Source organism: Bacillus rossius, chromosome 3 (genome assembly GCF_032445375.1).
Source record: "Bacillus rossius redtenbacheri isolate Brsri chromosome 3, Brsri_v3, whole genome shotgun sequence".
Taxonomy (NCBI): domain Eukaryota; kingdom Metazoa; phylum Arthropoda; class Insecta; order Phasmatodea; family Bacillidae; genus Bacillus; species Bacillus rossius.
The window spans coordinates 41,812,802-41,828,309 of NC_086332.1; the positions used below are offsets into that span (position 1 = coordinate 41,812,802).

The 15,508-nt window shown below is 37.8% G+C and overlaps 1 protein-coding gene across 1 annotated transcript in view; it reads right to left on the minus strand.

The window, feature by feature from the left end:
• Positions 1-4,065: 4,065 nt before the first annotated feature.
• LOC134530575 (fibroblast growth factor 17) overlaps positions 4,066-15,508 on the minus strand; it is a 270,199-nt gene continuing 258,756 nt past the window's right edge. Inside the window, exons 4-5 of the mRNA XM_063365534.1 lie at positions 14,049-14,155; positions 4,066-8,564 (exon numbers count right to left, since the gene is read on the minus strand). Of these exons, the coding sequence (XP_063221604.1) occupies positions 8,232-8,564; positions 14,049-14,155 (440 nt within the window). The 3' untranslated portion in view covers positions 4,066-8,231. The remainder of the gene's footprint in view (positions 8,565-14,048; positions 14,156-15,508) is intronic.

Below are 15,508 nucleotides of genomic sequence, written 5' to 3' on the forward strand. Positions count from 1 at the left end.
AAGTATTACACTGAACCTAAATCACCTGAGTAACATTCTAGGTGAAAATAAAATTAACGCCTCTAGTGTAAATGTTGTTTGCAACTACTACAACCTAGACAAGGAATGCCTCGTGGCAGAACTGCAGTGTTTTTATAAAATGGAAATTATTAAGAACAAGTGCATTTAAGAAAGAGTGGTTGCATCTGAATGTGTAGGAAATAATGTGAAACATATTTTTTCATTAATTTTAGTTTTTTTTTTCGTTTGTATCTTACCATACCTATGAACTCGGCTTCTTGTGAGCGATATTTTTCATGTTTGAGACGGTTAAAACATATTGCAGGAATTCTTTAGGACAAGAAAGGCTCTCTTCTTTGGCTCTGTTAGCCATTGAAAGAGAAATAAAAATTGACATATCGGATGTGATTACTGCTTTTAATTCAAGTCGAAAGCGAAGATTACATTTTCAGTGAATGAGATAAAGTAGAAAAACTTAACTGAAATTGTGTGTTATTTACAATAAAATGACTACATTTTTTGTTACTTATGTCATTTTACTATATTTTCTGTAAGAAAAAACCTTCGCATTAATAAGGCTACATATATTAGAATGGGAGTCAGTGTTGAAATCATGGTTTTTTTTATTAAGATTAAATCCTTCTCTTTTCCCCACAGTAACTTCTACATTAACGCGGCCGAAAACTGCTTAAATAGCACTATTTTGCATCTTGAATTCAAAATTTTTCGGGAAGGGGGGGGGGAGGGCCCCCGGACCGCCTGATTAATTCGCTGGGTTGGTGTTACTTCATTTTCCCGTTGCCCCCGCCAACAAAAATGCTGAAATCCCGCCCCTGACTGATTGGTGTGCTCACAGTAGATACATAACTGAAAATACACATCCAATCACGAAACACAGACGATGTACAGTGTTTTGAATTCCCGCTAGTCTCGAAATCTTGTCGCGAAAAATGCATGCCCCTGGTGATGGTTCAAATCCCATATTTTCTCGAATCCAAATATTAAATTGGAATCTAAAATAGCATCTCGAACATACTCCTCGAATCCGAATATACAATGGTCAAAATAAATTAATGTATAAGAAATAGAAAATGTTTATAAGGTGTTAAAACATTAAATTCCTTAATTGTTTGTTTAAGTTAATTATATTCCGAAATGATTACATAATTTAATTTAATTGATATAATCACATATCAAAAGCATAATACCTTGGCGAACACTAATATGATCTAGCAGGGGCATAGGAACCGGGGGGACAGGGGGGACGTGTCCCCCTGAACTTTTTGGGTGGAGGGGACTGTCCCCCCCAACTTTCTAGACCGTGATATTTTTATTTTATAATATTATTCTGCCCAACTTTATTTGTAATTTCTTCACTCATCAAATTTTATCTTAAGGAAACAATAATAATTTTAACATAGATATATCCAATGGTTAGATACAAAAACTGCTTAAATGCGCTGTTTTGCACCTTTGAAATCAAAATTTTCCTGCGGAGGACCCCCGGACCCCCCGTCTTAGTAAGAGGGGAATGGGTTTACATGACATCAAAATCATTATTTGTCCCCCCGAACTTTATGAACACAGCTACGCCAATGTGATCTAGTATACTTCAACTTATCAGTGTTGAATTTTTTTAAATTTACATTTCCTCCAATAATTGCTTTAGAATCATTTTCCCCGAATATAGAATCTTTCGAATATCAACTGAGGATTTGGCGGGCCCATTCCTAATATTTATGTTTAGTTAGATGTTAATATGAAACAGCTATTAGGCAAAGTGAATTTGCTTGGTCCGAAACTACTGAACAAATCTTTTAATTCTTTTTTGAGAAAACAAGCCCGAAGGCTTAAAAACTATCCTAATTTTACTTACACCCCTTTGCTTCTGACCGCCTCCATTTTGAAAGGAACATCCCGTGGCTTTGATGGTCCGGGTTTTTCTTATTACCACTCCTTTAAAACTGCAGGAAACAACCGATTGGTTGAATTACTTCAGTTGAAATCGAACACCGTATGTAGTAAACGGAGATTAGCTAGTTCTGTTTTTAACAGTAAAGCGTTTTGTAGTTTAGTGTAAGCAGTGAAGTGTCAGGGAATATACAGGAAAGTTTCTTTGTTGTAGAGCATGCTAATTTAACAGACACATACATACTTTTTTATTTTACTCCAGTTAAATATAAATGATTGAAAATTCTGTATTTTCATTTAAACTTTTTATGATAACGATCAACGTTTCGTAATTCCGACGACCACAGGGTGATTTGGATTTTTATCATTGTTGGAATAGTTCCATGAAAATATAAAATGATAATTTTAAGTCAGATAAAATAACCAGCAAACCATGAATTACATTACTATTAAAATTTTAAATATCTGAGTTTTTTTCCCCAGTGACTAGGATGACACTAGCGTCAGGCACTGGATTCGCAGCTGATACGACATCTATTGAATACTTACCAGAACCACAGAAGCTATCTCTGCCACATCACGATGTCACGCGGTCTTGCTCTCTTGTTCACCAGCAATCACGTTCGAAATTCTTCCTATGTCTAGCCAAATGAGTTCATACGTTAACGATTGTTGACCAATGCATCTAGATACCACTGTTTGAACTCGGACATGAATTCAAGAGCAGTTGATTTTTAAAGCAGAACCAAGAACCAAGTAATTTCATCTTCAATCAATGTATAGCGATGTGTTCGATTTTCAAGATAATTTTCATTTTTCGTTTTATGAAAGGAATTTAATTACGTTATCATACTAACAAAAATTAAGTCTCTTCTGAGATTCAGATATTCATTACTAGGTTTCAATTGCACCCTGTAATTTAAGAACAGCTTCCTATTTTTTTTTAAACTTAAATTTCCAGCCAACTTCTGTTAAATGTAACGCAAGAATTAAGTATGTTGAGGACAATTATTCTTTCAGAATTATATTCTATACAAGACAATACCACATTTTGTCAGCATGATTTGAATCATTTGACTAGATCACTTGAGTGTTTGGATTTTTCAGTTCTTGAGAAAAGAGTTTTTGTTTATACAGAGTTCAATATTGGAGGTATACCGAGTGTAAACTAAGAAAAATGTGTAAAAAGAATTAAATTATTTTTGTTCTGATCAAATTTTTTGCGCACAAGTTTATTGTCTGATCTTAAAGGTATAATTGATTAATAAAAAACATGTACCTTTTCATGCCATGCTAATTAAATATAAATAATGTGTAGTAAACCATTTTAGAAACTATTAGAACTCTTAATTTAATCATACCTTTATAATCAAACTGATTTATCAATTTGATAAACAAATTAAAACCAAATTTGTCACTAAAATGTTATACTTTGTGGTGTTTCATATTTATATGAAAGAGAGCTCTTTCTTATTTTAGTGTTACTGTACGTTCGTACAAATGTGACATAAAAAAACAAAATCCATACTAACCTATACACAAGAGAACAAACTATGAAAGGTATTCAGTTAATGATTTTACATGTCAAAGTAAGTTCTTTAAAAGATCTTTTAAAGAATTTCATAACAAGCATTTCTAAAAAAATAATTTTAATGACGTTGTCTTATAAAGAACTTAAAATAGTTATAAACTGGGTATGTATCCTTGTTGAAAAAATCTGCCTAAAGATAATCAGAATGAATGTCATGTAGCCTATACGATTTTAAGGGTTTAAGTAGATTATAAAAGAGTGTTTTTTTTATTAAAACACAACATATTTTACATCATATTCGATCATCACCTACGCGGCAGTGTTTGCATCACACGTTTCATTATCCAAATTTTTGTTGATTCTGAGTAAACTTAGGGATGAATATAATTACTAAGTGGATCTTGAGTATCTCTAAATATGTGGCAGAAACTTAGAAAATATGTGCCTTTTTTTTTATTTGGTGGTGTCTTGAACCGGCACCGTATGTCGGGCAGTCTGATGAAGACCCACGCGTGGTCCGCACTTCGCTAGGTCGGAGCAGGGACCAATCAGTCAGGGCTTGAAGAGTTTGAGCGAGGCGAGGAATAGTTGGGGGGTCAAAAAAAAATACAACCATATCTATCAGCGGTTCTCCTGTTCCTTCTGTTTCATTATACAAAAAAAAAATATCATGTCAATAAATAAGGCAGTGTATTCGAAATGTATATGTATATACAAATATTTACAGTAGCACATGCTACCGAATCAGACAATGTACAAAGGTAAACACATTCAAACCATCATAAAATGTACCTAATACAAACAGTATAATTACTTCCAAATTCAAAAAAGTCGTTAAGCAAATAAAATATTTTTTTTAAGCTGTTAAAAGTGTTTACAATAATAAACAACAAAAAAAATAATATTCATATTAATACAAGACTTCAAGAACTAATAATGTACAGGAAACCGGTTAAGGTACCTAAAAAATCTTACGAACATTACTTTACAATAATTATATGGTAATTTTTTTTCCGCTACACAAAAATTTCCTACTTTTAATAATGCTGGAATAGATCTCTAAGTGCTCACAGAACATTCCATCCGTTATTTGAGGTGAAATGAAACCAACGTGTGGACAGCTTCCCCAGCGCGAGAGACCGCCCCTGCCCGCGGGAAAGGCGTGTCTCGCGGCACTGGATGAAGCGCCTCGACCAAAGGCATGCACGTATTTCTCGCTCGGCGCTCGCCTGGCGGACAGTCTTCTGCGGTTCGCGTTGCGAGTGACCAGTCGAGCTCTTGGGAATGATTGCTTTTTTTATTTTTATATATATTTCAAACACGAATGCGACCGCGCACCTATACAGCATGCGAGGCCAGCAGCTCAAAAAAAAAAAAAAAAAAAAGGCGGGGGGAAAGGGGGGGGGGCGGTCCCTAGAAAATGCACTAAAACCCAAGGGCGGTCCCAGGAAATCTTTTCGGGAAGGGCCATCGTACGAAGAAGAGATCGCAGTTGCAAAACAAGACATTAAATAAGTCACTGACTGAACTTGGAATTCATGGTCTCAAATACCAAAATATTGAATGTTTCGTACAAAATTTGATGAAATCATAATTTAACTCGTGAATTTAAGTATTTAAGTAAGCATAAATACAACCTCAAATAATTTTCAACCCCCACCGACCCCTCTGGAACCACTATTGTGTAATGGCTATTTTTCTCTCTATATGCGCGTTTAAGAGGCAGTCAGGTGACAATACACTGAAAAAATAAAAATAAAAAGTTTTGAGGACACTACAAAAAATATTTTGTCCATATACATCCCACCAGATATTTTCTAGTGACTACAAAATAATTTGGTAGAGTCCACGAAATGACTTGTTTGGGACAAAATTGTTTTGTTAAGACTACAAAAATATTTGGTGGCGTGTAGGCCATGTTGACAAAATACTTTCTGGTAGTTACAAAACCTTTTTTATTTATGTCGGCGCGAGGACCAGTTTCACTACAGCGACAGGTACATGATCGACAACCTAGCGAGAGTGGTCTAACTCACTACAAACACATAACAAGCATTGTTTTTTTTCCCTCAAAATTAAGAACGTGACAAGTGAAACACGTTCTGACAAGGCGTAGCCTGCCTAATTCACAAACTACTTTCTCTCCAGTTCAAGACAATACACACAAAAATATAAATAAATAAACCCATTTATTAGGGACAAAATAGATTTGCATTGCATCCATTGACGTGAAATTCTACATCACAAAACTATCAACTGTGTTACAAAAAAAATTCTATAAAATAATTGGTGAAAAGTGCTATAAAGCGAAATATGGCAACAGGTACGTTATAAACACAAGTTAATATATATAAAACACATTTGGGATTAATGTTGTCAGATAAAAGAAGAGACTTGACAAATGTAAAATTTCAGACAGTTGAGTTACTCCAGTTTAACCTAACATAAAAAAAACTTAAACGTAATTCCAGTAAAATGCTGGAGTTGACACGTTATAAAATGCACAATCACAAAACTATCTGTAGGCTACCTAAGAGAAGCATCAGTGACCTCAAAAAGTAGATGGAATGGTACAATTTCGCTTGGTTGTGGAGACGGAGAATGCCTCGTAAACAAAGACGTGACAAGTTACGGTCTCCCGGGAGAAGTGGTTACACAGTCAGATACACGCCAACTTCTGAGAGACAAACCGACCTGCGAACATGGCGTTCAAGTCCGTCAGAAAGGCTGTACTGAAACAGAAACGATTAATTATCGTCGCCTAATCTAGTTCAAACAAAAACTTGCCACGCGTCAAATTTGCTTCTCCCATCAAACAACCACGAATGCACTCTCGGAGGACACAGACTTTTTTCTCGTAAAGTAATATGAACGGGACAGTTAGAAAAAAAAATACACATCGCGTATTTCATTCCGTTAAAAGCGAATCAAAAATCACACATTGCCAAGATTTATAACTGGAATGTATGCGTATTTGGCGAAAGACTATATTTTTCACAGAAACAACTCCCTAGTTCTAATGCAGCCCTTTAATTTCTGCCACATGAGACAATGTCACCGCGTGTTAATGTATTCGAATTCAGGACACTCACGGTGGACTGTTTTCTTTTAAAGAGAAAACGTGTTGTCATAACGACAATGTTTATTCCGTCCACTTAACGTTTTCGGTTGAATAATCCAATAAAACGTGAGCAATCGATTTCGAAGGTGTCAGTCAAGTGGCACGTATCGCTATCGCTAGAGAGGCTGTGCCCTATTTTCTACAAGACTATGCATTATACTTTTATTAAATAATATTACAAAATTCAAATAAATTAATTAACATTTACGGGTGCACATTTGTATTAACCCCTTATAAAAACATTAAGTACGATACATAACTGTAAGGCTGGGTTCACAATAAAAAAAAACATAAGCAAGTGCACAGCAGGCCATGCGCACGACTGTTCGAAGTCGGTTCACATTTGAAATCTTACTGTTAATTCTAGCCAATGAAATTTGGCGATGTATCCATCTGTGTTTGTAAGTAACTATATTAACTACCAAATGATTATCCCTTGATTACTGACCAGTAATTTGTAAGCACAGTATTTCAACATATAAATAAATAAGGGTTATATAAAATTGTTAGCTAACCTCGACACTTTTTTTTTTGCTAGTGACTAATAAGTAACAGCATTAATTAATTTTTAAAGCAGGAATTACACCTGCGCATTGTAATATCTGGACAATTTCTTGGCAAAATATGATTGATAAATATAAACAGTTCTCTAGTCTCGCCAAAGTGGCTTTCTACTATACTCTCATGCGTCCGTAACAGAAATAAAATATATAAATTTACCTTCCATGCACACGACCGTCATGTACACTATTGTGAATCAGTAGGTAGCTTGTGCGCACGACCTAATGTTAATGTTACTTTTTTTTCTTTCAATTGTGCACCCAGCTTATATAGGCGACAGACACTGCTGCCAACTCGACAACATAAATGGTGATGTGCGTGGAAGGAAAGCACGCGGGTTGTTTGTTACAGGGTGAAGAGTGTAAAGGGGGGGGGGGGAGACCACGGCGGACCGTTACTCGGCGGTGCCTGGCGTAGCAGCACGATAGTCGAGCGATGCGCGGCGAGGGCACACAGGCCCCCCTGGCTGGTGGAGGGGGGCAGGAATGCCACGGCGAGGGGAGAGAGTTACTGCGGGGCCGCCCCGCCGCGCGGACCGGCCAACAGCAAATATAGAAATGTTTAGGAAAGGTAAAGGTGGGAGACGGGGATGGGCGGGACAGAAATAAAAAAAAAACAGAGGGGAGAAAAAAGGATGGGGGATGGGAGAGTGACTGTAGACAAAAAATCAGTGGGAGGGCGAGCCCCGTCATAAGCAGCGCGAGCTTGAAAAGCAAAGAATGGAGAAGTGGCGTTCCTTTGACGCGGCTTTTCTTCGGCTGTTGGCGGGAAGCCTTGACGGGCCGCGCCGAGGCGTGCAACCGCCGACGAGTGTCTCCAGCTGAGTCCTACACGCTACACGCAGGAATGCTCACGTCGCGGAATGGAGGTTGCTGGGGGGGAAAAACGAAACAAAAAAATAATAAAATAAAAATAATTACATCGACACACAGAGCATCGTGAACGCGTTCATGACGAGGAAGCTGCGTAGCGGCTCATCCAAGTGCGGGCGGCTTCCTAACAGGCGGTTCTACAAGATGCTAGCTACGCGCGGACCGCGCGCACTGCCGGGCTCGCGAGCACACGCCTGGCTCAGTAAGTAGGGGGAGCGAGGTGGTTCCGGCGCAGTCAGGAGGGCCGGCGCGCCTTGCTGCGGCCGCCGCCGCCGCGGTGGTGCTGGTGCCGCCGCGGGTGCTTGTTGCTCGTCGCCTGCTGCTTCCTGCGGTAGCCGCGCCCCAGCGCCGACACCTGCTGGTTGTGGTGCGAGATGTCGAACTCGGAGTCCTTCTTCAGGAACTTGACGCACGTGCTGTTGGCGCGGGCGGCCTTCTTCCTGCCCAGCGGCCGCCCCCGCGAGTTGAAGCCCGCGAAGTACGCCTCGTTCGCCACCGAGCGGTACGTGTTGTAGCCGTTGGTGTCCATGTCCTCCCGGAACTCGCAGTGCGGGCCCCTGTTGCTGGGCTGCAACACGCGTCGCATCGGTCACCACGCGGGGGAAACACAGCACATCCTCTACGTTAGGAAGACATTTTGTAATACTACAAGAAACACACTGCAACTTTGCACAAGACTACGGTTATTTTTGCATATATGAAATACGTTTTTCAAGATAACTGAGTATTTCTTAAGAAAATTGGCACAATATTGTATATTTTAAGCACGTTTTATTTTGGAACCATGGAAAAGATAACAGTAATCGTACTTTATTATTAATGTGCGCAGTTAATACTGGAAAGCTGTCCAGGGAACGGTTTACCCATAACTTTAACTAATAGGAGGTATACTGGGACGACACAAAGCATAAATGCCCGGGTAAGAATCCGAACCCAGTATTACCGCGAACAATTTTTTTTAGTAAAACAGTTATTTTCATGTAAATGTACAAACTTACAAATGGCTGTAATTTCACACGAATATTTCTGTTTCATTTAAAAACACAAATCACAATTCACGGGTCATCCTGGTCTCCACCCTAAACCCTCCACCTCCACCCTGTATATCAGCTTCGTGTAGGGATTAGTCTACGGGGTGGCTATGTCAGCAACTGGTTAGAAAATAAAACCGTAGCTGTAAAAAGGCTAAATGCTAGGCGAGTGGGTAATAGCTTGAAAGGAACAATAAATCGTAAAATATCATATAATGAAAAGATGATTGTCAAACCAAGATTTTAACAACACATCAGCAAAGAAGTAGCGTTAATTTCATTACAATATTTATTATGTGCATAAATGATAACTTGTTATACTATCCAGATGGGAAACGGGTTTGGGGGGGGGGGGGTGGAGGGAGGAAGATCTGATTTTGACTTCAATTATTAACGTGGCAAATATTGCACACACCCACTCCCTAAATTCTTATCTCCATTATTCGCTCGCACTGAGCAATAAGCATCAAAGTGACTTTTAAGACATGACATGGAGGGCGATATAAGGACTTCGGAACGTTTAGTACTTTCCGCCATTTTGAATTCCAACATTTTGATTTATGACGCGATGCCTCCATATTAAAAATCCGTAATTCTTATCAAAAAAATTAGTAATAAAAATTAAAAATTTGTAAAAAAAAATATTTTATTTCTAGCTGAAGTACCCGGCGTTGCCCAGGCTGAACACAGGGCGAAGGGGATTTTTTTTTTCCTTTTCGGGATCGAATGTAGACAGTGATTATCGTCTTAATATGAACGTCAAGTGTGGCAAATTTATTTAAGAGCTGCCCAATTTCTGATTTAAGAGGTAGAAAAGGGTGATGTGGAAAAATAGTTGAGGGGGGGGGGGGCTGGAGGAAAGTAGTGTTTTCCTCATTTTTAACGTCAAGTGTGCAAGATTCAATCTAGGAGCGCCAAAATACTGCTTTAAGTGGTAATAAAAGGAAAAAATAGGGGTTGCTTTCGTAATCTCGTGTTTTCAGTGAACTTCTTTTTCTTAAATTGAATGTTGACGATAAATTCCCCTTATTTGTACGTGAATTGTGCAAAATTTCACCAAATAGAGCCAATAATCTGCTTTAAGGGGTAATAAAGTGTAATGGTGTTAGTTATTTATAAATTTCATATAGCCAGGAAAACGCGTAGGTTTTACAGTAATTTTATTTTTATTTTTAACATAAATAGTGAAAAGTTTCATTCAGGTAGTGAAAAATTCTCCTTAAATGGTTGGAAAGGGAAGTCGGGTAGTTTTTAGAAATATAATATATTCAATAAACTTTTATTTATGAAAACATTAATGCAGACGGTAATTTTCCTCCTCTTTTGAACGTCAATTGTGCAAGTATTATCCAGTTTTACCAGTATTATACTTTAAGTGGTTGGAAAGGTTGAGAGAGGTGGCTTTTTGAAATCTCAAATAAATCATTTGATGGGAGTAAATTAAAATTAAATGTAGACAGTTAATTTTCTCTTACTTATGACTAAAATGGATTTAAAAAATATTCAGTGAACTCAACAACACAGTTCAAGGAAACTGAAGCAGGGAACTGCCATTGTCTGTAGTAGTGAACCACCCCAGCATTGCCTGGAGTGATGTCGGCAAAACTATGGGAAACAGAATTCAGAGAATGGCTGTAGCGGGACTCCATCTCGCGGCCTCTGTAATGCGAGTCCAGGGTCACACCTCTGCACCACCTCGCTAAAATTACTGTGGTCATTATATTTACAATCTAATCATCTGAAAGTATAAAAAAAAATGTATTTTGAAACAGCTTTGTTAACAATTTTTTTTATTAACACCTAGTCGAGCTTTCAGAAAGTCAAATTCTTATTGCTGGATGATGACAAAAAAACTAACAACATAGATGACCTCTTGGCAGCATAAACGCACACTTTACATGAACTGTCATAAAAAGTACTGTCAATACTGAATTTACAAACGAGGCTCGTATTTTTAACAGTGAGTTCTGGAGGAACTGTGTGCGGGGAAAAAGTACAGCTTATGAACCTCAACACGCATGACCAAGTATATTATAGCCAATTGATTCCATGTTTTCAGTAGGCCTAAAGTCAAAATTCGCCTTTAAGTTCATGACGAAATTTAATTAAAGACATTTTTGTTGTAGAAAAAAAGGCTTTTTGTTTAAAGAATTTTATATGGTGGTATAATTAATTAATTAAAAATCACGTGTATAAACAGGAAAAAATTATAAGCAAATCAATTTAGAATAATACCCCCTAGAGGAGACGAGATCTCCTGGGTTACAACGGGCTCCGAACCACACGGCTGCCAACACGGTGCTCGTGGGGCGAATAACGCCGCGGTGTAGAGACGGAACCACGCCAGGCTAGACTCCACGGTGCTATAGATAACCAACATATAGGTACGTCAAGCGAGCGTGACTCCTCAGCGACCACAGCCCTGGAAGGCAATAAACAACTGGAAACTACCGGAAATGAAGCATCCTGTTTTGTCTACGTCTACGCCAAGTACTGCGTTCGCTACAGTTCACGGTGACGAAGCATCTGCGAGGTAATCGTCAAGTGCTTCAATGTAAATTAAACAGAATTATTAGGAGCATTGTATTGTTCGCGAAACGATTTCGGGACTTGCTGTTGCTTGTTCAAACAGTAGAGCATCGTCTGTGTTTTGTAATTGGTTGAGTTTCTGCTGTCGGCACACGACTCTCAGAAATTTTGTGCGGAAGCAAACTCGTCCTGACTGGCCTGGTCGAAGGTGGCAACGGCTTCTCTTGCAGACGCCCGCCAATCACAACGAAAAAAAATGTTGGCGCGGGTACACTTTACTGCAGTCTGCCAAGCGTCGATTGTTTCGCGAAAACTACATGCTCCTGGGTATGCATTTAATTAATTTACTATGTATTTATGTCCTACTCGAGTAGCCTAATTATTAACCTTACTGTCATTGCATCTTATTTATTCAACTAGTGATGAGCTCACAGGAAAATAAATCTACGTAGCTACTGACTAATAGTCACTCACTACATAATTAAAAATAAATAAATATACATATAGTACAGCTACGTTTTGTGGTACCTACTAATCAAATTACTAACATATAACTATTATGCCCCTCATTAGTGTGTTTTTAAACATTCCAAGGTGTCATGAATTCTACCATCACGGAGGCTGAACGATCAAAAGAAAGATATTACATTTTGATGTCTGAATTCACTTCCAAAGTGACTTTTTAAAACTTAAAAAAAAAAAAAAAATAAAGCTTCACATATAATTACGAAGCTAAATGTCAAGCAATGTTAACATAACATGTATCGTACTGTATGGAAATTATACTGCCTTGTGTATTGAAATGTATTTAGGAAACGATTAACACTGTGTCTGAAAATGTTATAAGCTAGTCAGTGGCTGATTCAGTGGAGGGGGGGGGGGGGAGATTAAAACTCTCTACCCCCCACCGCCCCCCTCGAAGATGGGAAAAAAATTGCTACTTATCAGTGCAGGCAGTTATGTTATTTTGGGTGGTGCAAGGTGAGATGTTCCAACACCTACAATTTCAACTGTGTGAGAATCTACGTCGCAGTAGGCTCCTTCTGTCAGCCCATATGTCAGTGTCAAACGTAATGTAAGTACTTTTTGAAAACACGTGTTAGAATTTTTTAATTTTTTTACACCCTTTCCTTCCCACGAAAAATGATTCTTGTATCCTATACCAAGCGGGTTTAAGTTGAATGCCGAGGTAGCTGATGAGCTACGCCCGAAAAACACACTTGGGTGGAAACTGTTTCTTTAACCGCTGGGCAAGGTTACTATTACATGACACAATGCATCATAACTAGGGACCGGAAAAATTCGCGGGTTCAATGTCCTGTAGGATGAACTCCATATTTATACGTACACTCGGTCAAATGTCACCCACTCATTGGCTGTTGTCTTGTGAGGCGTCCCAACGAAGCAGCCTGTGATTCGATAAAGCTTTGGTTGGGTGTTTTTCATTGGCCCAGAGTCATCCAGGTGAGTTGTGAGCCAATAGCAGAGGCATCACTGAGGTATAACTATTTGTATTTTAGCCTATCGCGAAATGAATTCGCGAATTTTTCAGGTCTCTAATCATAACAAATAAAAAAACAAAGAAATTATGAAAACATTCAATAAATGAGCACGATGTTTAAGATATTCCAAAGCAAAATAAAGTATATTAAAGTTTTTTTTTAATGTACCCAACCTTGCAAATAATTATTTAAACTGCAGTGTGTAACATTCACGTTTCCCCTGATATTAAAAAATAAATAAATAAATTTTAGTGGGCAAGGCCCCGCCTAATGTTGACTGTGTATTAGTAACATATTTTTAAATAAAAAATCCCCAAAAATATGTAAAACTTATTAAATGTTTAAGTACGAAATATACTTGAATAGAATTATGTTGCACCTTGATTTCCCATTTTTTTTGTATTTACTGTTTAGATTTGCGTTCCTCAGTAATTAAATGAACTACATATTTTACATTACTGAAGTTATACCCCTCCCTCCCTCCCACCGAAATGAAGTCCTGCTTACGCCCTTGAGACGGCTCTGTGTCCTTGCCACACAGATCAGTTGATTTCAATGGAAGCGGTACAAAATCCATCAATTTGTACACGTGACCTAGCTGCCGAAAGTTAATTAAAACTTACGGGTAGGGACACCTGTATTTCGCGATTTCATTTCATGTCAAGGTATTTCACAAAACACTGTAGCTTTTTCTAAGAGTCATGGCAAATTGTGAGGGTGCAGCAGTACGGTGACCACATTCTCATTGGCCCCGTCAAGAGCAGGACGACACCTCTCACCGACCTCAGCCAACAACCACAGGAGAAAAGCTACAGTATTTTGTGAAATACCTTGACACGAAATGTATTCGCGAAATACAGGTGTCCCTACTTACGGGTAAATCTATTTGATGCATAACTGCCAACACAAACTCGTGGCATATTTTTTCCCCCATTTTGTGAAATGCTTCATCAAAGTCCGATCAACCGAGAGACGCACTGCGGCACTCACCAGGCCGACCAGGCGCCACCTCTTGTTGAAGCACAGGTACCTCTTGGACGCCTCCGCGAATATCGTCAGCTTCACCGTGAAGTCGTGCGACTGTATCGTCAGGTTCTCTGCGAACACAAGGCACCGCACATTGTAGCCAACCAGGCGGGCGCACGGGCTGCCAGCCAATCACTGGCCTCGGTACTCATGTGCGAGCAATGGAGTGATGGAGTTTTGCATGCAAATAATTAATAGAAATGAAACAATAAAAGTACTGGAGTAATATCAAAACGTTTGGTAAAGTGTAGATTCAATCAAAATAAAAAAAATTAAATAAATACTCAGTATTAAAAATTAATATAAACATGTGTATACAATTAATTATTCAATCTAGTACAATGATATAGATAAATTTAATTAATAATATGCCAAATGTTTAATAAAATTTATTAGTTTTATTTATTAAAAATATTTTATTAATTTATAATGCAAATAAGTTATACATAAAGGAAAATTATCTCACAAACACTCCATGCACAGCGACAATGTAAGCTAACAAGAAACCTGACATTGTTATACATACGGGAACACAACCTTACTAGTATAAATACACTTGAAGTTATACTTCTTTTAAAACACACTAGAAAAAGTTTATAAACATAAAATTCACAATAAATATTATTTTCCGTGGTATGGACCAGTTTTCAGTACCAATCAGCGAAGTATAAGATTTAAAATCACATATCTAATTTTTATTTGTATGTAGCCTTTTTTTATCCTGTGAAAAAATTCGTTGCATAGAGCCTGCAATTCATAAAAATCCATTCTCGTCATTTTTTCATAACGTGTCTAAAGAAGTATAACTTAAAAAATAAAACATCGATTTCATACAGAATTATAAATAGAGACCCGGAAATTTCGCGTATTTCTCTGGAGTCAAGGTAGAATTCCAAGTCCTACCTGTGCTAAACCATGTTTACTTTCTCATTGGCTGATTTCATTGTTAATCGGCGCTACCTGATTCACTCACTTCTCTCCTAGCAGAGGTTAATTGGCTCACGGTCGCAGCGGGGCGTGTCCAAATTACTGTGGTCCAATCATGATCACGGCGTAAGAGTAAAAGTCTCCATTCTAACTTGGGACAAATTAATTCGCGAAATTTCTGTATCTCTAATCATAAAAAAAATCAATGGTGAGGATTTGTTGAATTAGGTTTTGAAAGTCTTACAATTAAATTTTTTTTACGGACCTAACTTGCAGAAAAAAAATTGTAATATTGTGAATTTTTTAACAAACATTTGTATGACAAAATGTATGCTTTTGAATCCAAATTTATCCGAATTTGGGGAACTACAATGCTTGTTTGTTGATATAAGTCATTAGTTTTATAAATTCCAAAGAAATGTTCGGTGCAATTTACATTGCTATATTTCAAGATGTATATAATTATAAAATATTTGGGTAACTAGTTTCCACAGAAA